The sequence below is a fragment of the Urocitellus parryii genome, chromosome 11, assembly GCF_045843805.1.
Source record: "Urocitellus parryii isolate mUroPar1 chromosome 11, mUroPar1.hap1, whole genome shotgun sequence".
NCBI lineage: Eukaryota > Metazoa > Chordata > Mammalia > Rodentia > Sciuridae > Urocitellus > Urocitellus parryii.
Window position 1 is genome coordinate 75,342,570 of NC_135541.1, and position 23,976 is coordinate 75,366,545.

The window sequence follows — 23,976 nt, forward strand, 5'->3', positions numbered from 1 at the left end:
GAAGAGGTGCTAGTCCAGGTGAAGATAAAAAGGACTGAGTTGTCAAGGTGATACTGGTCTATCTGCACAGACGAGAAATGACTCAGGATGATGGTGGGGCTAGAGGACATCAGTGAACTGGGTTCAATATGTACATGAGAGGAAACGTTTGGAAGGTTAGAATATGACACAAATGAGGAGAGGAAGAGGGCTGGGGGACTGAATGGCAAGACCAAAAGGGAAGTGGGTGTTTAAGAGGGTGGGGAATGGGAAGTAAGGCTGGAAGGGGCTTTGCTTACCATAAAGATCAAAGAGGGTACTCAGGCCACTACCTGACTGTGGAGTGTGGGAGTCTAGGCAGCCACAATGCCACCTCTCTTCAAAGAGAAGAGAGGTGTCATTAGAGTGCTCAGAGGAGAGGCCAGGGATATAGCACTCTTTTCTGGATATGGAGTAATAGTTCCAGGGAACCCAGTGAAAGGATTTGGGAGGTAGAGGGGATGATAGTCTGGGGAGGTGGCTGGAAAGAAATTTTGGAGCAGGGCAAAGACACCCAAGTAGTAGAGGATGGATTTCTTTAGTAGGAACTGCCTACATTTAAGGTGTTTTCTTGTGAAAATAGGGATGAGTTAGGAGCCCAGGGACAAGTGATCTTGTTTCCCTTGGCTGGAGTCATGACAGGCCCAGAAACTGCTTGTCCTGCATATTGATAGAGATGATGATGGAAACAGAAATTTACTGAGTGCAAACCATACTATTCTTAGTGCTCAAGGCACATTACGTTGTTTATTCCCCACAACAGCCTTGTCAGTGCTGTTGCCATCTCCAACTTGAGGAAACTGAGGTTCATTTAAGGCAAGTTAAGTGCAGCTAACAAATGGTGGAACTGAGACTGCAACTCAAGACTGTGAGCCTGCATACTTTTGGCAATGTTGTATGCATTTAACATTTCCTTACATGTGAAAATTTTGATTTTTTAAAAAATATAAGTGTTAGAATTTTGAGAAGTCAATGTAGTCTTTAATACAGAGCTGCCTTTTTAGATCCCCAAATTAGGTTCAATCCTAGATCCAGATTCTCATTCTGAAAGCGCTCTGGAAGATGGACTAATGCCCACTGTCGGCTGACCACCTCCTGTCTGTCCTTTACCACTTCTGTGATGGATACTTGGATACTACTAAATTGTCAGGTGGATCATCTTTAAATTAAACTGAACTCTTCCCTTACTACCATTTTTGCCCACTTGTGGCATTTTGAGGAAACCAAAGTTCCTTTTTGCATTTTTCTTCATGAAAAATTTTTGATTTGTTGGAAGACTGCTCTAAAGTTCTCAGACATGCTCCCATCCTAACATTACTCAGTACCTTAAATCTTCATCTAAAAAAACACTGTCTTATTTATACTTTTGTAAAGCTATTTTAGTATGTGATTAATTCTAAATTAAATTGGACTGATACTTACATTGATTGAAAGGTATGCTTTGTCCTGATATATAAACAAGCCTTGTTTTTTTTGTGTTTGGTATCTTCATTATCCTATTGTCTCTCCTTGGTTTGTGTTATTTATAAGTTAAGGTTGTGTGTGTGTGTGTGTGTGTCTATGTGTGTGTGTGTGTTGCTATTATGCTAAGTTCCTGTGTTTGTTGCCTTTAAAAGTTTATTCCCATAATTAAATAGTTAACAAATATTTGTAAAAAAAAGTTTACTGGGAAAAACTTACAAACTCCCAGGAGTTACTTTCTAAGTCTGTTTCAGATCATTGATCTATATACAGTTTCTAGTTTTTCAGCCAGCTCTGGATTTACCTAACTTGTTATCCAGCTACATTTCTTTGTAGTGTTCAAAGCTATCACGAGAAACTTTAGAACTTTGCTAGAATCAGATTATCCTTCATTAGGTAGTCTACTAGAACTTGTCATTTGTTTGTGAGGTAAGGGCTGAGAAGGCATTAGCAGTGACTGAGCTGTTCTAGGTCAGCAGGTGGGGAAAAGTGAAGGCCTTGCAGTTCACTGAACTATGGAGCCATGGAGAAAGGGCTGATTTTGGTTAAGTTCATCTTGGGCCAGATAGAGCCTGTGGAGCCTGCAGGATGCCCACATGCAGCGTCCAGAGGCAAGCTAACTGGCCATCTCTGGTGTGGTGGGGGATGACAGCTACGGTTACACATAACATAAGCAGTGTTCAGAGCATGGGGAAGCCAGGTAGAGACTGTAGTGTACAGAGAAGAGATTCAGGTGGTCAGAAGTGGTAAACATTAACAAGTTGAGGGAGTTCATGCCCAATAGCCTTTTTTTGTGTGTGTGAGATGGGAAGAAACCTTATCTTTTATAAAAGAGGGAGAACTGGAGATTTGAGAGCAGTGAATATATATTTGGACTTTTCCCTTTTATTGCAGGGAAGTAGGAAAAGGAGCTCATTAGGCAAGGGAATGCTAAGCCTGAATGCTGCATTATCCCAGCTTTCCTCTTCCCTGCCGGCTTTAAAGGTGAACACACTGATCTTTCCCCTCTCTTTAAGGGTTTTATTGCTGAACACTGTAGCAGGGGTCTTTCCTGGGAGCTGTATCAGAATGTGAGGGGTAGAGTTGTGTGTGCATGTGGAAATGGCATTGGCAACTCTGATACATTGGCTAGGGAATCACTGTACTTACAAAGGATTAACAAACAGAGAAAAGTGAGAGTAACAGTTGTGGTTGCTGGAGGGAGAGTGTTTTAAACTCACTCAGCAGAACCAAGTCTTGTTTCACCTTAAATAGTGTTGGATATCGCCTCACTCTTTATGTGTCATCTCTGCTGGTTATTTATTTCCTAGAGAGCAGGGAGTGTCCCCATAGCACACGCTCAACGTTTACCACTTTATGTGGTAAGGATTGTTTTTTTTTTTTGCTTCCTTCCAGGCTTATAATCATGACTCCCATTTAGTGTTTAGAACGCCAACACAATGCCTGGCACATGGTGGACAAGTGTCAGATGTTGGATGGGCCCTTGACTGAAGTGAGGACTGAATCAGGCCTGGCTATGCTGCCTCGGGCCCTTATCTTTGTGCGTGTCTAGTGTAGGCTTAAGAGGGCTTTCATAGGTGATGGTGGTGAGGTGTACCCCAGACCTTTTTCATGTCCTTTTTTTACCAAGAAATCAGCCTCAGTTAAAGTGTATGCTGTCTTGGGGGAAAAGTACAAAATCATTGTATTCAGCAGGTCTCTAGAAGAGTTCTACTGGTGTCCTTTGAATTCAGATGGGATAATTGTATTATAGAGTTCATGTCTAGATACTCTTGTACATTGACCCAGAAATATTTCCCATATCTGTTTCAGCTGCTTTTCTCCAGGACAGCTAGTTTCCCAGCTTTCTGCCAGCTGCTAGCCACATGTAGAGGTAAATGAACTAGGCCTAATGCTTCTCCTAATGTGTATTCCTATGCTTGATAATCACCAAACTCTCAAAGGCCCTTTATTTATGTTAGTAATGAGCATCATTTGGTTTTATCCATTTTAAACATGGTCTTGCCTGATTCAGAAACTTAAAACAAATAAATAGGAACAACTGCTTCCTACCAGAAACTTTGATTTTCTGGGGAAATTTCTAAAAATCTCTAGATTAGTCCTTGATTTGGCATGACTGATTAGGCAAGCAACTGCTTATTAAGAAGCAGAGCTGGGAGTAGAACAATTTAATTAGCTTCTGTCTGTTGAGCCTTTAATAGAAGCCATAGCTTGAATATATTGAGCTTAATATTTAGTTTTAAATGGAAGATTTTTTTTTGTAAAGAAGACTCAGCATACATCCCAAAGACTTAACTGAAAATAAGTCTGTTAAAAATATAAAATATTCATCCAATATAACAGATTTAATAAAAACTATAATTTGGGGGAGGGGAATGGTAAGTTTTTTAATGATGAATTATTTAATTTTTTTTTTTTTTGGTACTAGAGATAGAACTCAGGAGCATTCGACCACTGAGCCACATCCCCATCCCTATTTTGTATTTTATTTGGAGACAGAATCTCACAGAGTTGCTTAGCTCCTCACTTTTACTGAGGCTGGTTTGAATTCACAATCCTCTTGCCTCAGCCTCCCAAGCTTCTGGAATTACAGGTGTGCACCTTGGCGCCTGGCTATGTGAATGCTTTTTAATATATTAGTTAAAAGAACAAATCACAAACTGGATAATGTGGATGACGTATGTTTTATGACACTTTTTAACAAAGATTCATGAAATACTCATTGTATATCTTGAACTCTAATGAAATTCTCTGAGCATCACATGAGCAACCCATGCCCATCCCCAGCTCCAGAGCCAGCAAGGAACATCAGAAGCCTTCGGGACAAACCATCCTCACATTTAAGTTTGACTCTCACTCTCTTCTGATTGCTGATTCTGTTTTCTTCAATTAACTGTCCATCTGACCTCCAGATCCCTCTTTACTTTAATCTTAGAAAAAAATTTTCCCCTTTACAGCTTACTAAGAAAATTATAATGATGTTTAATTTATGTACAAATTTTTATTTGGTTAATACTAAACCTAGACTAAAAAGGCCACAAATTAATTTTTTAATGCCAAATAAACACATGTTGAACAAAACTAAAAAAAAGTAAATGAGCAATAAAGTTAATGGAGTTTCACAGAGAAGAATTGCAATATCAATAGTTCTACCAAGCATACACATCAAAAAAAAAAAAAGGAAAGAATTCATTACAGACATATGAATTCTGTTGGAAAGGGCCCTGTGGGAGACTGATTCTTAGTGTGATGTCCTGGTTGGAAGAGAATGAAGTGGGGTTATTGCTAGTGCTGTCAATGACTTGGTTTTTCTCTAGTGAATTGGCTCCAGTAGGTGACTTTATTTCTTCACATTAGGCAGCTGGAAATGTGTATTGATTCATTTCCTTTTCATTTTAGGATCAGCTCTATCAAAGATGGAGCCATAGAAATGATATATTTTCTGGATATGAGCAAATGCTTTAGTGTCTTTTTTTGATCTGAATGTTCCACAGATTTTTAAGAGCCAAATAAGGTTCAGTTCAATAAGATAAAAATACATACTTTGTGTGTGTGTGTGTGTATACATATGCATATTCCTTTTCTTTCTGCTCTGTCCTTAAAACCTGAAGCTCTTTTTTTTTTTTTTAAAGAGAGAGTGAGAGAGTGAGAGAGTGAGAGAGGAGAGAGAGAGAGAGAGAGAGAGAATTTTTAATATTTATTTTTTAGTTCTCGGCGGACACAACATCTTTGTTGGTATGTGGTGCTCAGGATCGAACCCGGGTCGCACGCATGCCAGGCGAGCGCGCTACCGCTTGAGCCACATCCCCAGCCCAAGCTCTTTTATTTAAAAAAAAAAAAAGAAAATTAAAAGTCCATGGAGTCTTTTTGTTCTAAGGAAAAAAGTTAAATATTAATTTAAATAGTAACAGTGGTATGGTTCTTTTTAAAGACTATCATTCTTAAGATTTTAATTTTGTTTTAAATGTCTCACTATACAATATGTTTTCATTATGTAATTTTTGTTTTGTTATTGCAAACAATGTTCTATGCTTTTTGGCTTAATTGTTTCTTAGAAATTATCTAACTTTCCCAACTTAAAGATGAGAATTCAGTCACAGAAAAATCAGGTGACTTGTCCTAAATATAATTAATAATATTATTAAAAGAATATTTTGTAATAGTATTTGAAATTCCCTCTTACTGTTAAATTCTAGACTTAGATAATTTTGAATATTGAGATTTTTAAATTAAGAGTTTTTTTAAAAAAAATTTTAATATAAATGTAAGCTATATGACAAATAGATGGTAAAGGTGAAGAAACATACAAAAGGTTTAAAATTTTAATATTCATTTAATTTAATCAATTCATTTAAAAAATCATAGCATAAGACTACATTATCATGTGTAACATCAGTGTGAGTTAAGCCAATGTACAGATATGAGTCAAATGCAGTTTTTTAAAATTGGACTACATTTTTGGTTAACTATTATTTTCCTGTGACCAAAAGAAAATGCGTGAGTTACAACAGTTAAATTATCAACTAAAACAGATATGTTTTAAAATATAGCAATTGTTTCCAGAAATGCCATATTTTCCCTAAAAATTAAGTAAAAAGAAATACATTATAAGGACATTCAACTCTATTTTTATATAATAATTGTTTACTATTGAATCAAGTGAACAGATAGCATTGTAAGTAAGAGACTGCCTTATTCTTATTTTTATGAAATAAAATAAATATAAGGGTGAATATCTTAATTACTTATACCAAAATAACCAGAATTCCTATATAGTAGTAAAAAGGCGATACAAAAAATACTGAGAAGAAATTAAGAATATCTTATTATGTAATTATATGTGCCTAGCATTCATTTCCTGAGTTCAATCCCTGGTATCATTAAAAATTAAAATTCTTATAGTTTATATTCTTACACTTGTGCTAAATTTAAAAATATTAATAACAATAGAAGTACATATTTTTTAAAATTAAAAAAATTAGTCTTGTCATGAAATAGCAATTTATAACCATCATTTTTCCTCACAGGTTGAAGAAATATGGATACCAACACCATACTGGTCAGCAGCACACTTTGTACCAGCTTTCTCATCTTTCAGCTTCTTTTCCACTTTGTAAGTTCTTGGTTTTCAGCAAAAGTTTCTCCAGGTTTTAATAATCTCAGCTTTGAAAAGAAGATTGAATGGAACTCAAGGTAAAGCATATGAAAACATACTTGACTTAAAAGAAAACTGATTTTCTAAAGCAAATTATTTAAAATAGTTTTTAAAAGGCTTTCATTTAGAATCTAACAAAAATTCATGGTCTATTTTTTAGTTTGACCTTAGAAATAAAAGAAAAGACAAATAGATTGATCTCACACAAGAAAAATTTAAAAATTCTTATATTGAAAAATGTTAGGAATAATGTATTGCACTTAGGGAAGTAAGTGTAGGAAGATTAAGTAGACTCCAGTGACTGGAAGTTCACGATTTTGCATTCTTCTCTGAACTCTTTGTAATAACAAACATATTTTTTTGGCAAGGAGAAAAGGAGAAAACATTTGCTGGAGTTGTGAGTAGCTTATACAGTATTGGCCAGCTTATCCAGACCCAGGGCAGTTAAAGTATACAACCCGAGAACATAGTGTATGATCTGCCCATCTGTGTCTTTTAATGGACCTTCTATTATAATTTGGAGCCTGTCAGAACTTATTATTTTATTATGTAATTCTAAAGTGTAACTGCATTTTAGTTTTTTAACAACAACAAAATCAATGGAACAAGAATTAGTTTATGATTGAAGAAATCTTCTGAAGTTTTCTTAAATTGGTTGCAAATTCTTTGTGTGCAACCCATTAATCTCACAAGGGTTCAGATGCAAAATGACTGCTACTGCTCTCTTGGCTTTAGAGCATTCATGTGCTCAAATATTGCCTCAGCCATTGTAAGTTTTTTTTTTTAATTATTAGTATTTAGTTGAAGTTAACACAACTATAAACTGGATTTAGCGTTTCTAAAATTACTATCATTATTCTTTACTGAAATTTCCTTTTAGAAATTAAGAACTTCTACCCATGTCTAAAAATTGTCTTATTTGACCTGAAATCCCTTGTCTGTCTCCTAGCCTGTTTTGCAGTCATTCACTTCTATAACTCAGACTGTGAATAAAAATCTAGTGTTTTCTTGTGTACACTAATATGTCTGGTTCGTGTATACTGCTGTTCTTTTTACCCTCCTAGTCCCCCAACCCCCAAATTTTTCTTAAGATATTTTTTTAAAAAAGAGATGTGATTAGTTTGTGTTAATATTAGCTCAAAAATATTATTCACATGTCGTGTACTAGAGATATGATTATTTTAACATTTGAAGATAATTGGAATGGTGGGAAAGACAAGGGCTGGGGAGACAAACAGTCTTTGATTGTATTTTAAACTATTTTCATTTCTTTTCACTGTGGTTAGGGTAGGTAAAGGCATTTGATTACTGGGTAGCTGCAAGCCAAAGAAATGAGGGTACGAAGAGATAGAAGCAAAGATTAAAATGAAATGATGAAATTGAAAAATATTTTGTATTATTCAGTCTCATCACTGTCCTTCTATGATGCAGAAAATTACCATTTGGGAAAGTGAGTTTCTATTTGAAAAAGGCATCTAGGATAATACAAGATTCATTTAGCTGTTTAAAAGGTGTTTCCTCCACTTTCTGTCTCTCAAACCTCTGTTTCCTGCTCCAGCTTTACATGGGACTATAGAATGCAAATAAGGAAAAAATAGGCCTTTCTTTCTTTTTTGTAAAGTACAGATATATGTGTGTTAAGATTCAGCTTCCAGTCTTAAAACATACAGATCAATATAGCACACAGCATTCTTTCTAGAAATCAGGAAAGAATCTTTGAACAATAGGTGGCCTAAGGTATTTACTAGTAAAAGGACAAAGAAAATACTGGGAAATGAACACCTGATAATAGTTTAATTATAGGTGAAATTTTACTTTAATTTTTTTTTTCTGGAAACAAACCTACTTATGAGTATATTTTCCATCTTACAATTAAAATTTTTTGAGTTATTTATATTCAATTGCTTACTTATAGCATAAGGAAGTCTGATTATGTTAAAATATTACTCATTTTAAAATCTCTTTCTCCCAAATTTAACTCTTTTGCTTATTAGAGCTATATAGTTTCTACTGGCAATATTCACACTACTTGTGATTAAGTTAGTAACTTTAAATTGCTGTTCCGAAATGGTCATTGATTGTTTCTGTAAAGTGCCACTTATAAGCCCAAATACTTCTTTTTAACTCTTTGAAAAAAAAAAATTTATTTTGGTTTTAAAAATAAACATGCTAAGAAATATGTACATTTTTCTTTGCCAGGAATCTGATTTTTAAAAAATAAAATATGAAATTTTTACTAACAGAAGTTTCTGAAAGTATAGACTTTAAAATGCAAAGTGGTGTGTGAGTGCAAGATGATTGCTTTTCCTGTTCAGTACAGTGGGAGCCATCTGACCAGACCAAGTAGCATTTGATTTTGCTCTGATGAATACTCTTCACCAGAGCCCTTCCCATCAGCTAAAGGATATAATGCTTCCCACTCACCATATACATCTCAGTAGAGAAGGGCATTTGAAACCTAAGTGTCACAAATAAAAAGGATTTTTTTTCAAAAAGGAAACTTTCTGACTCAGTTACTAAACACTAAAACTAGTTGGTGAGAGGTTTTTTCCTTCTATATAATTTTCTAACAGCACAGAGAGCTGTCTTTGATTATTTAGATGGAGTGTTTAACTTGATAGCAAGGATTTTACATTTTCATCCTGCTGTGCTCAAATGGAATACAGGTGTGCTTGGCATGAAAATTCCAAGCTTTTAAACCAGATAAATTGGCTTAATTATTCACACTTCAAGATGATCTTTTGGATATTTCAAAGGATTCTTGGTCAATAACTAAATTAGTGAAAATCTTTATGCATTTAAAATATGATTTGGTTTAAGATGGTATATCTATTTAAGATCTATAGATTGAGTATATTGATTTTTCAAGTTATGATGAAATTTTCTAATATCAAACTCTCAATATTGTTCATTTATATAGCTCATTTTAAAAGATTTGGGGATCATACTCTAGTAACCTGTTCATCCTTTCTTATGAAAAGAAATACTTCATTACTTGTAAACTTCTAAATAAAGATTTGAGAAATCTGAAATTGTTAGGTAAAAAAAATTCATTGTTCAGATAATTACACAGTATCCTGTATGGTTCTTAAGTAGCATATCATAAAGCTCAAGTACTGTTTGAGTTACTAAATTATTTGCCAGATATATTCATAAAAACATGTTTTTCATTTAAACCCTATTCTTTCTATAAAAGAAAACTTGACCTGGATCTTGTAAAGATTTTGCTTTCACTTGAGTGTTTCATGTAAAACAGATTTTCTGTATAAATTTATGGCCCTCAGTTTTTTTCTTTGGAAGTGCTTCATAATAATGATAAAGAGGAACTAATAATAGCTGCCCATATTTTTCACAGATTTATTATAGGAATCAAGTGCAATAATGCATGTGAATCTACATTTAAAACTAAAATCTCCAAGATAATCTTCATGTCATGACCTATTAAAATTGTTTTAAGAATATGGAACTGATTAAGGCAAATGGATTTGGAAGTCATTCCTAGCTGATTGTAGCAGGAGACTCCTCCTGCAGTGATGCTGTCTGGGATGGAGCTCAGAGGACACAGAATAGAGGTCTTATCAACTGCTCTCAGTCTGCATAAAACTGATCCTCATGTACTCCTGTTTCAGAACTTTTTTTTTTTTTAACTTTTTTTTTTTTTTAATATTTAGTTAGTTAGTTTTCGGCGAACACAACACCTTTGTTTGTATGTGGTGCTGAGGATCGAACCCGGGCCACACGCATGCCAGGCGAGCGCGCTACCACTTGAGCCACATCCCCAGCCCAAGAACTTTTAACTAAGAAATGAATCACCAGTTTTCTAGTACAAAATTGTGGATTTGACATTCTTCTTGTTATTCATATCTAAATGGCAATTTTGTATTATACTCTCCACCTTCTATATTTTAATGCATCAAGATATAACTTTTTCAGAATGTTGGTGTTTCCAGGATGAGTTAAAATTTATTGCAAGGAATCTAAAATCTTCATATGTATTTTGTTTCATTTCAGGGTAGTATCTACATGCCATTCTTTGCTGGTTGGGATTTTGGGCCTGTACATTTTCTTCTTTGATGAGGCTGTCATAGCAGATCCACTTTGGTAAGCTGTTTCTTTTCAAACTAGTGAATTTGATTTATGTTTGGATATGAATTATTAATAAGAATGCCACTTACTTTAAAACAGAAAATATTGATGGTTTATGCTTTATTAAAATGCTTATATTCAGACTTACTTCAACAAGGTGCATTAAAATAATTTTAGCTTGGAATGCAAATACTGAGGGCCATTTTGCTTTAGTATTGCAGTTGTTGTCCCAAACCAGGAGAATAAGATGATAGCATGAATACTTATACTGTGTTAATGAGTAAAACTAAGTTGTGGTAACCACTTTTTAGAGTAAAACCGAGTCATTATTGAGACAGGATAGTCAGCTGTAGTCAGATAGGATAGGATAATATATACTTAAGATTTTGTCTTCAAATTTATGTTTGACCCATTGTTTAATATCAGTGAGGTGAATGAGAATTATAGAAGGCCATGTGAGAGGAATTTAGTACCACATGAGAAGCACTAATAACTAGCAATAATAGGGTCATTTATAAATGGTTCTTTTTGAAAAATTTAAATGTTATTCTAGTGGCAGAGATTTTGCACACTGTATTCTGCAGCATTACACAAGAAGGCTTAGTTCAGCCTAGCTTGAGAGAAAGGAGGTATGTTTTGTGGAAGCACTGCACTGGTATGTGTGGTAGTTATGGGTTTGTGAGATATAGGGCAATTTAATGAGATACTTTGACCACCATTGTTTAAGGATCCCCCCGCCCATATGAAATAATTCCTATTAGGATATACCAGTTGATAAATTTTCATTAGGAAGTGTTTTTCAAAGTGAATCAATTTAACAAATTTATTTCCTTGATCAGAGGTTTGTATCATCCACCTAAACAATTTTTAGCTTTTTAAATTTTTTTTTTTCATTTTAATTTTACTAACATTATTGTTAGCAGAACCAGTTCTTTTGAGAAGTAAATTTTCTAACAAAGATTTGATTTATTAAATTTATTAAATTAAAATTTGCCTTATTAAATTTTAACCTCACAAGAAAAAATTGATATTTTTGATACATTTTTTTCTTATATTCCATGATTTATTCCATGTCTGATATTCCTGGGTCATGTTTACAGATCAAAATTTATTAACAAAACATAACTTCTGCTAAATCTTTTAATTTATAGTTTAGTTGCTATCAGTTTTATTTTGTATTAATTTTACTAGTAATTTACATTACAAATCAGATGTCTGGCTGGGGCAAAAATATATGATCTTGATATGTGTAGGGGTGGAAACAGCAGAGTTAAACTGTCCTGTTCTAACCATTTTCTGATAGTGTGATAATAGGCAGATCTAGTACTCAGGAAAATTATGATGAAAGTACTACATGGCCTCAAAAGCAGAGTTGAGTTAGATGATATCTTAAGGCATTTGAATTTCTAACTTAGAATAAAGAAAAAAGTATCATCATCTGGAATACCATTTGAGAGCAAATTATATGAGAACACATTTATAAATCTTCAGTAAAATTTTAACATCTGCATATGTGTGTGTGTGTATGTGTAATTTCACACAAACTTGTGTAGCAAAAGTATTATCTTAGTTAACACAACACTTGGGGCATTTCCAAGTTTCAAATAGGATCTGGAAGTGATGCAGAGACACTGCTCATTTAGGTCAACCATGACCTTATAAGTTTATAGTTATCCTTCTAATTCATTGTGAATGCCATTGATGGTATGGGTGATGTTTTCCAAATTTAAAACAAGCCCTGTACAGTGCTCCTAGATTTGGAGGTTCTGGGAATAGTTTTCAAATGGATAGGGTGATCTTAGAGGTGATCAGGAGGCCTGATTTTAATATTGGGTTGGGTTCTAATATCAGTATGGGTTGATTTTAAGTGAGTTAGAGAATTTCAGCCTAGTTTTCATTCCAAGAGTTGATGATTGATCTACAAGGAGATTTTAGAGATTTGCCTGGGCCTAGAGTAAATTTCATTGAAAGTACAGGCAACAGAAAACCTCTTGATTAAAACAATTCATCTTATACAGGAAGGCTATTAAATTTCGTTAGGTGTTGAGGGTCCAGGCTATCCTGGGGAAAATATATTTCTGCTAGTAACAATACCATAGGCCACATCACAGTTCCACTATGTTTTATGATTTATATTGAAAGTGAGAGCTTACCATTCAAGAATCTATAGAAATCATTTTCATTATATTTAAATCTCAATAAAGAGAAGTAATTTCTATTTAAATTTTAAAACATTAAGTAACTCATCTATAATCCATATGCTTAAAAAAGAACCTTTTTTTTAAAAAAAATATTTACAGGGGTCAATCATCACTGGCAACTATGAATATTGCTACTGCTTCAGGCTACCTCATTTCTGGTATGTGATATTTAATTCATTGTTTATTTCTTTTTATACTACTCATGGAATTATGCAAAGAATACATAGTCTGTGCTTTTGGCTTATCTGAAAAGTAGCTTTCAGAATCTGTCCAGAGGAAAATAATACCCATGATGACAGAAGAATGTGAAACATTTTTTTCTTGCCTTTCTGATTCTCACTGAAGTTCCAGGTTATAGAATGGGGCCTCAAACCACCAAGGTCAGGGCATTTAAGATTTTTTTTTTTTTTTTTTTTTTAGTGGTCTGTCCTTTTCCTGAAGAGTTTCTCCATTGTAATTACTGTGAAGCTAATGAAGTTTAAGCTTCAAGGTCTTTCACTGTTAGGTCCTTGAAATGTATATTCCAATAGTTATGGTTTGCATTGTTTTGGTAGAATTTGCAGAAATAATCTATTTAGCCATAATCAGTTAAGGTCACAGACTCTTTCTACTCTACATTCTTTGCTGTTATGTTTTCTATAATGTTGGATGGGATTGGAGTGACCTTTTTTACAGTGAGGCCAAGGGAAGTAAGTTGAAAATATGTCATTTTAACTGCAATTTGAAAGGATGTTTTGAAATAAATACATTAACAATTAAGACATTTGAATCATCTTAATTTAAAAAGATATAATAGAACCATTGTTTGTACATTTATATAGAAACCCCATTTTTAAATCTTAAAATATTAAATAACTGAAAGAAAATACAAATAAAAATAATGGGATATGAAACAAAATGATAAAGTAATGAACTAAAAAATTATATGCCATCAAGAAGTGAATCATAACAAAAATATATGGTATCAAAACAATTCATTAAGAGGAAGAGATAAGTTTTGAAGATAAATAATGAATAGACTGTTGAATTATTTGGTAACCCAATTTAAAAAGTGAATCAGTGAACTCATAAAAACTATATTTATAGTTTAATTGACACAAAATGATGTTATTGATTAGGTTAACACAAAATTCATTATATGCCACATGTACTAGTTAATGAGTGTTAAGTCAGAGAATAGTCACTCCTCAGGAAATCCTATATGCAAGAAATTTGATTAAAGTTTTCCAAATAACATAACAATCCAAAAAATCTTACAAGAAAGAGTTATGCACTGAAATAAACTTTTCTAAACCAAGTTGAAAAAAGTTTGCTTTATTCTCTCAATAGAACATGTTACAAAATAATTATCATAGAAGTTGGTGACCAGAGAGTATACAGAATATGTAGGGAAAATAAATGTATTTAGGGAAGGGTATCAGGCAGCTAATTAACAATAATTTATTTTACTTTTCTAGATTTGCACAATTATGGTATTTGACTTCTCTTTAAATTTTGTAATTTGCTTTCTTTTTCAAAATGTTCATATCTAGTTTGTTAATGATTTTTATTTTTACACACCGTCCTTGTAGTCCATAAATTCTGATCCCATGAAATCTGAATTCTCCCCTGGAGAGATGATAACCATTTGTTTCCCTTTCTACATTCATGTTTAGCCATTTGGTAAAGAAAATAGTTGTTAACATTTTCTGCAGTTTCTATTTTGATAAACTATTTCCTGAATCATGGCATTTAGTCAGACCCTTTTAAAGAAAAATTGATGCCTTGACTTCTTTCTTTGCATATCTTTTTCTTTTTAATTTTTTTAGTTGTACATGGACACAATATCTTTGTTTTAATTATTTATTTTTATATGGTGCTGAGGATTGAACCCAGGGCCTCACATGTGCTAGGCGAGCACTCTGCCACTGAGCCACAACCCCAGCCCCCTGCATATCTTTTTAATAGTCATAGTTTTTGATTATTTTACTATTGTAAGTTAGTATTTATAACTGTTGTTAATTTAAAAAATTTTTGTTGAACATGTGTTATAAACGAGCTGGTAATTTTGAACTTTTTCTATCTTTTCTACCACCATCTTATCTGTTGGCATTTTTTTGTGACAAAAATCAGTAATTCAACTTTTAAATTTACTTTTTATTTGATAGTGTTTTCATTTGTTTTAACATAAGTTAGTCATTTATACTTTCAGAAAATTTACAGGCTATAAGCCAGTGCCTAATTTCTGTGGGTGCAAAGATACCCACAGCGTGGCCCTTGTCTTGGAGGGACCACAGCAGGGTGGATGATTCAGATATATAGAGCAGACACATAGTGAGAAAGTGGGTAAGAGGGGTGAACAAAGTGTTATCTCAGAGTAGACAGTGATGAGTTGTCAGGAGAAAGAACTAGATACACTTGAAAAACAATGCAGCTTTCTTTCTGTGTAATGTCTTATTTATTTTTCTTCTTACAGATCTGTTGATTCTCATTTTGTATTGGAAAGTGATTGGTGACAAATGTTATATAATTCACCATTGCACAGCGTTGTATGCATACTTCTTTGTAATGGTGAGTGCCAAGATTTATTGTAGCCTACCCAGTAGACAAGATTGGAAATAGGAACTCAAGGGTAAACATTAATCTAAATGCACAAGTGTTGATATAAAAAGACCATCTCTAGCTACGTTCAGGGATCATTCTTGTGATAACGGTATCTTGTTTATTAACTAAAATAATAACTACATATTGGTTATATAATATCTTAATCACTACTTTTGTATCTCTCTCTGCTATATTTATTGGAGTTTTTAAATTCTCTTGCAGAGTACCTTAGAGTTTAAGGAATCTTCCTCTGCTTATGTAGAGAGAGAAAAAATCTTAGTTTTTTTCCCCTGATATTTAGCTTTCACCCCTGGGTCAGGATACTAATGATGAAGGATAGAATGACAGGCTGATATATATCTGGGAAAGTAATTATTTTATTAGTATTTCTGTATCTCACAGACATTTGCACAGATGCACAGATATTTAGATAGTAATAGTAATAAAACTCTTTATTTATTTATTTTATTGTGGTGCTAGGGATTGAACCCAGGGCCTTGTACATGTGAGGCAAGCACTCTACTAACTCAGCTATAGCCCTAGCCCTAGTTTATAACTCTTAATTCAGATATTAGTCATATCATTAATGTTAAGTGATCAGTTTCATAAACTACATGTCTTTGTTTATATTCACACACATACATATGTGCGTGTTTTCTTTTGGAATTTACTTCAGCATTTACTATTTGATATAGAACACCTGATGTGATCATCCTAATAACTTGTAAGCATAGCACAGCTCCTGTAAGGCCTTCCTCAGTTTTGGTTTAAGAACTCAAGTCAGGCATTACCCACCTTTCTTGTCCTTTTGTTACTTTTCCACATTCTTCTGTGGGCAAAGTATTGCCTTGGCTTTGTATAGTGGAATTACCTTGACAGAGTTGTCTCCTTTTCTTTCTCTAAGCTCACTTGATTTTAGAATTCTATTTTCCTTTTAATCCCAGGAAAGAGAGCAGTTGGTGGATTGACTTTGGATGTGATGATAAAATAGTTGTCAGCGGAGAAGACTGCCATGTCCACTCTAGTGTTTTGTTAGATTTTCTCAAAAAGCAAGCTCATCATATTCTTTGTATATGTGTACCTAGAATAATCAAATTTTTAGAGACAAAAAATAGAATGCCAAGTTACCAAGGACTGAACAGAAGGAATAATGGGGAAATTACTGTTTAATGGGTACAGAGTTGCAATTTGGGAATTTGAAAACATTCTGGAGATATGTAGTGCTGATGGTTGTGCAATGAGTGCATTTAAGGCCACTGAATCATACACTTAAAAGTTGTCAAGACAATAATTTATGTATATTTTACCACAATAAAAAAGTTAAAGGAAAAGCTTATCAAATGACTGGAACAAACTTAGGAAGGAGATGTTGGACAATGTGCTACACTTTTTAAAAAGCTTACTACTAAGATAATAGGCTGAAACAAATAGATGGAACTTAATAGCGATAAATTTTGTGTATTTAGGTTTAATAATCTATAAGTAAGATGAATGGAATAATGACATAGAAGTGATAAATGATTACATTTCAATTGTACCAATAGTACATCACAACTTAAAGCAAAAGCAAAAAAACCCAAGCCACTTCAATTATAAGACCCCAATAGGAGAGGTATACTATCTAATTGGGACATGTTATAGTTTTCCTCGTCAGATCACACCCTGTATCCTCATTATTTGGTGTCTGTATTCTTGCATACATTTAGAGGAGAGCCACTAGGGAAAGCAGACAGTTAACTGCAAAAGGGAGATAACATCAGGTACCCTTTTTTTTTTATAACAAATAATTGAAGGACTTAGAGATGTCTTGTCTGGAAAAGACAGGAAGAATACATGATAGCTCTGAATTGTTGAATTATGAAAGGATTATTAAATGGAAGAGGGATAGACTTATTCAGGATTAATTCAGATGTTGTATCTAGAACTAATGGGAGTGGTAAAACTGGGTGATTTTTGAACTAAGGCAGAGGGCAGGAGATATGGAAATGTATCATGGAACCTGCAGTTTCACTTAAGGAGATAAGAAGCTATTAAAATATTAAACAAAATGTCACCCAGTGATAAATCATTAATACTCTAGTAACTTAAGGAACTACAAAGACCATTGTGTTAATTTTTCCCTCCATATATAGATGTTTGAATTAAAAAAACTTCTGAGTTTACAGAAATTTGAGTCTTAGGAGGTAAAACAATTTTAGGCCTGATTCTCCATAGATAACTACTGACAGTATTTGATATATATTCTTACAGCCTGTATAAATTGCACATAAATTTGTCACAATGTATTATGCCCCTTTGTATTTTCTAAGAAAGATTATGAGATATGTAGGACTTAAAATCAGCCTTCAGAAATATGTGTATTTAGATTGGCACAAAAAGGTAGGGATGAAGCAAACATGAGGAAACACGCTGGGGAAAGGTGTCAGCTCTTCCTGTGATATATTCTGGAGCTGTGTTTAGAAAGAGAGAAATTAGGGGAAGGGCTAGGATGTTTTGCCAAGTTTTTACAAATTCAAAAAAAAGTTTCCTTATGGTGTGGAGAATTATCACTTTGACCAAAGATGTTTAGATGCAAACAGCATGCACATTTACTGTTTTTCTTAGTAACTTTTAATATTTAAAGAATATCATAAATTAAATCTTTATCTCATACTAATTTGGTTCTTGGTTCATTGTTAATTTTAATTCTATACCAACATGAAAGGAGTTGAAAGAAGTAATCTGTTAAGTTCTAAAATAATGCTTTAGCCCTAGTGTGTTTCATGAATATGTTTTTGCATTTGCAAACTTCATTAACTAGAGAGAAATTTTCAGAATTATTTTTCAAGATTTAAGACTAAAAGCTATGGCTACTTTCAGTGTTTTCTCTAACCTTGGGGGTTTTAAAATATTTCAGATACCACAAGAATAAATTTTAGTAATGGATCTCATTTTGGAAAAGCTGTGAAGGACAGTGATTTAGCAAAGATTTTGGCCAACATTAGGAACATATTAGCTCATAATATTTTGCAAAAATCTGGCCTTTTATATTCTCTAATGTTGTACATATTTACGTAGAATGCCATAGACTTAAAACAAATAGGAAAAATAGACTGGAAGAAAGAGCTGTTTTTAACTCTGGGGAAAAGGACAATGATATGAATGAGAGAATTTTATCTTTAAGAAAGAAAAGTGTAAGTCTATTATATTTATGAGTACCTTATAAAAAGTTATACTAATAAAATATTTCAAGATTTTAAAATTTGATTCAAATAAGAATTTCACTAAAATAACATTTTCCTTGCAATTTTTCTTGTCCTATTGCATACTATTCAAAGTTCTCCCTTGCCTTAATTCACTGCAGAATTTAACTGTGAGAGAGAATAGCAGAACATTTTAGCTTGTCTATTTTAGTTGGATTTTCTACAATTGAACTCAGTTATTTATTCTTCCAACCTCTTCTTAACCAAATATTACAACCAGTTCTTCTGAACAAACTCACCTAACCTGTGAACAAGTCACCAAAGTTTGTTTTATTATAAAAGCACACAAAATATGCATGAACTTAAAATGTGAATGATAATTTGTTTCCTATTTCTAAAGTGCCTGTTTAATGCTAGATGAGTTAGAGAGGTCATACATTTGCCCTTTTCTCATCCCTTTGTCTCCTTGCAGCAGATGTGTTTTCTATTACATATTAAAATGAATTTATAATTAAACAGTTGGGAATGGCCTGCCCAAGGCTATGCTGATTTTTATCATCTACCACTGAAAATTCTGCATCTCAGGAAACATCTTCCTGTGATGTGAAAATAATGTAGTTGGCTTGTAGTTCATAACAATGGGTCAACCATTGTTGCATGATTCTAAGGGATGAAATTCAAGTGTGTTGTAATTGTAAACAGCAGCAGTCCATCTTTGACTTTGCTCATTCTATTAGCTGTTATGATTTGTTTTAGCATAGAGCTAGTATAACACTGTGAATATTAGTGTATTTCCTAAGAGTGTAGTTAATGAAAATTAGAATGGTTATATGCCAAATCCAGAATGTTCCACACATCACTGGAAAAGGTTATTATTATATGTGGAAATCTATATAACATTATTTTGTATGTTAGTATATAATGACATGTTATCAGATGGATGAAAAGACAAATAAAATTGAATTAGATAGATAACCAAAATAAAGCATACTACACAATATACAGAAAAGAATTTGGGATTTGGCATCATTATGAGTTGAATTATGCCCCCTCCAGAATTCATACATTGAATTGACTTTATTTGGAAATAGGGTTAATGGAGACTTGATTAGTTAAGTTAATATTGGAGTTAATATACTGTAACTGATGTCCTTATAAAAGGGGGGAATTTAGACCTAGACATGTATTTAGGGAGAAAGTCATGTGAAGTGAAGAGTTAGGCTATCAAAGCTAAGGAATTGCAAGAAACCAGCAGAGACCTGGAATAGATCTTTCACTAACACCTTTAAAGGCCCTGTTGACACTTGATCTTGGATTTCTACTTTCAGAACTGTGAGACAATACATTTCTGTTTAAGCCATCCAGTTTATTTTTGTTATGATATTCTGAGCAAACTAATACAGGCATAGTAGGGGAATCAGAAAAGCACCTAAGGAGGGCTGGGATTGTGGTTCAGTGGTAGAATGCTCGCCTAGCATGTACGAAGCCCTAGGTTTGATCCTCAGCACCACATAAAAATAAATAAAATGAAGATATTGTGTCCAACTATAACATATATATATATTTACACACACATATATATATATTTACATATATAGTTTTTTTTTAAAGCACCTAAGGAGACAGAATCTCACAAGTCTGGGATGCAATAGACAAGTACTTCTAAATCAATCTGAACTTTAGTCATCTTCAAAAAAAAAATAGTTGAAAATAACAGGCATTGAATGAGCTTGGACAATACCACATAAATATACATATGTTATTTTGTTGTTCCCTTGATTGCTGAATGAAAAGAAATAAAGTTACATTTTACTAATTCATAGGTTGCAATTAAAACATTCTATAGGCAAAAAGGGTGGAAAGTTGATGAGATGTGTTGACTTTTCTAATATAGAGCTGATTCTATCAGATCTTATCAGTGGTCATACTTTCTAATACTCTTTATCAGTTGTTGCATCAAATCACAGCAACAAAAACATGCTCCCCAGCTCTTAGGCACTTTGATTTAGAAAATGGAGTTTCAAATCAAAGTGTTGATTTCTGTAAGGATTTTAAAGAAGCTAAAGAAAATATGAAGCAAAAGTTGATGATAGGTTCAGATACAAATTAGATTTTGCTCATCTGCCTTCCTATTCAGCAGATAGTGCAAATGCAAATACAATGATATTTTCTTTCTAAAAAAATAAAAAGATATTGCCTGCTAAATGCTTTTGCACATAACACTGCTAAGAATAGATGTGACTTGCTTACTGATATTGAGGCTTTCATAATGATAGTTTTTTGTCACTTTTAAATTTCCTCCAAATTTGCAGTTATTTTTTAGTTAGTGGAAACAGGAGAGGAAGAATATCCTCTGAAGACACGTGCCTACAAAATAGGTGTCACTGTTGCCAGCAACAAAAAGAAATTATATGTTAGTGTGTTGTAAAATCATATTTTCAGAGTTGTGGCCAAAAGAGTATCCTTTATTTGGAAATAAGTTGAGGATGAGAATTCAGAAAAATATTAGAGTAAAACAGACATTTATAAACATCAGTTTCCAAAACTGGTGATATTTGAGGAGGCCCTAAGGAATTTAGCAAAGGGGAAGCTGTCTACACCTAAGTTATTTGATGTTATGTGTTATCAAAACTCATATGGTGAAACACTGTTTTTAGAAGTGAGAGAGCTTCAAAACTAAAACAAATAAGGTAAGAAAGGGGTAGTGCATTGAACTGGACTTACAATTTAGAATCTATCCAGTATGCTTTGGAGTATATAAAAGTGGTAAATGTTTTAGAAATGATGAAGGTGATGCATTTATGTATGCAAAGGGACTTATTAACAGTTGGTCTGCCAAAGAAAGCCTGGAGATAGAGAGTGGAAAGACATTTCTGAAGAAGTGGAAAATTACTTTTTATAGTTTTAAAAGCTTGCTGTTGCTAGAAGTAAAATCTTAAGTATTCTATGCTCAGACATCTTCATTGGGAGAATATTTAGCTTGTGCTCACCATATTGGACAAACACCAGGAATTGGTATAATGTGGGCTGAAGAGCAGAGCTGTAAGTCAAAGTGAATTTTATGTTTGATCTGAATTGTCTTAGTTGAATACAAGGAAAGAAGAATGTCCTAAAGGCTGTGGCAATTCAGAGATTACGTTGTTTTTGCTTTGTTTTTAATTTAGGATGGATAGATAATAACTTCAGTTAGCCCTATGTTTACATTTTTTTAAAAAAAAACATGTTACATATCCTCTTTTTTAAGTATATAGTACTATAACCTACTAATGTTAAAGTTATACTTTACTCAGTTATATCCAACTGAGTTAAAGGAATAGAAACATAAATACTGTTAAATATTTTTCAAAAGTTTTTGTCTTATGAGTGTTATTGCCATTAATTGCCACTGTTAACTGTTCACCATATTCTGTTTAAGGTAATAAACCTGGATATACTACTTTCTCATACTTACTTGTTTTGGGATTGCTATAACTTTCCTGGTTGACTCTCCAAGGTTGGTTGCCCTCCTGTCATACAGGGTTCACCTGGTCTGCTATTTTTGTCTCTTTGGCCATCCTTCCTCCCTTCTTACTCATCATCCATTCCAGTATCAACTAAAGAGAATGAATTTGACATTATAAAAAGTTGTTAGCTAAAGATACAAATAACACAATCAATAAATGGGCTAAGGAAAAGAGCAGATACTTCACAGGAGAAGATATACAATCGATCAACAAATATATGAAAAAATATTCAACATCTCTAGCAATTAGAGAAATGTAAGTCAAAACTAAGATTTTATCTCACTCCATTCAGAATGGCAATTATCAAGAATTCAAGCAACAATAAATGCTGGCGAGGATGTGGGGGAAAAGGTGAATTGATTCATTGCTGGTGGGATTGCAAAGTGGTGCAACCACTTTGGAAAGCAGAATAGAGATTCCTTGGAAAAACTTGGACTGGAACCCTCTTTGACCCAGCTGTCCCACTCCTTGGTCTATACCCAAAGGACTTAAAATCAGCATTCTACAGTGATGCAGCCATCTTAATGTTTATAGCAGCTCAACTCACAGTAGCTAAATTGGAACCCACCTAGAATGCCCTTCAATGCATGAATAGATAAAGAAACTGGGATATTGGGGCTGGGGTTGTGGCTCAGTGGTAGAGTGCTCGCCTAGCACATGTGAGGCCCTGGATTCGATCCTCAGCACCACATAAAAATAAAGATATTGTGTTCAACTAAAACATAATAATAAAAAAGAAACTCTGGGATATATACACAACAGAATATTACTCAGCCATAAAAAAGAATGAAATTATGGGATTTATAGGTAAATGGATAGAGTTGGAGAATATTGTGCTAAGCAAAGTAAGCCAATCCCAAAAAACCAAAGGCCAAATGTTTTCTCTGATAAGTGATCCATAATGGGGGGTGGCAAGAGAAGACTGCAGGAACTTGGATTGGGCAGAAGGGGGGTGTATTTTTCTGTGTGTGGGGAGAAAGATGGTGGAATAAGACAGACATTATTATCTTATGTTATGGATATGAGTGCAAAGTGGGACTCTACATCATATACAACCAGAGAAATGAAAAGTTGTGCTCCATTTCTATAAAAATTTTTTAAAAAAGTTGTTGACCTTGGAAAAGTTAATTTAACTTTGAATTTTAAATTTCTAAAATAGTTTCCATTAATAGATACTAAAAATCTTCAAATAAAAAGTTCACTTAATTTTTTAATTCTTCCTGTTGTTCCTATTTAATATGGCATATCCAGTAGAAAAATAGAAAAATAATTTCCCAAGTTGTGTGTGTGTATCTACTGTATTAGGGTAGGTAGGATTTGGGTTTTTTTTTGAGATGTAATTATAATTATGATTTAATTAAAAGAGCTGGAGTGACTCCATTTACCTAATTTTTAATTAGGTAATTTTTAAAGCACATTAGATAAAATTCTTGGAACGTATACTTTTGGTTTACTTTCGAATGTTTATTAACTCTACTGTACTCTTCATGTTATTAACTTGGTAGAATGTACTCAATATTATGTTTAAATTTAGAAAGGTCCCCAAGGTATGCGTTTTACCTTGAGGATCTTTTGACTGATAGTATATTTTTTAGGTCGACAAGACTTGACATGTTGTTATATTTGACAAATATGTATCTACTCACAAACTTAAATATGTTTATTTAGTATAATTGTGCTTTTAGGATTTTTAAAAGGTACTTCTGCTTAATAATGGATATAAAAATGAGTTCCTATTAGATACTTAAGTGCTATTAAAATTCCTCACCTTCTGCAATTTCATACTA

General features: G+C 33.3%; 1 protein-coding gene across 1 annotated transcript in view; it reads left to right on the plus strand.

The window, feature by feature from the left end:
* The window catches only part of Tlcd4 (TLC domain containing 4), a 48,755-nt gene that overhangs the window by 13,271 nt on the left and 11,508 nt on the right, over positions 1–23,976 (plus strand). Inside the window, exons 2-5 of the mRNA XM_026409624.2 lie at positions 6,507–6,672; positions 10,646–10,735; positions 13,021–13,079; positions 15,377–15,471. Coding sequence (XP_026265409.1) covers positions 6,518–6,672; positions 10,646–10,735; positions 13,021–13,079; positions 15,377–15,471 — 399 coding nt within the window. The 5' untranslated portion in view covers positions 6,507–6,517. The remainder of the gene's footprint in view (positions 1–6,506; positions 6,673–10,645; positions 10,736–13,020; positions 13,080–15,376; positions 15,472–23,976) is intronic.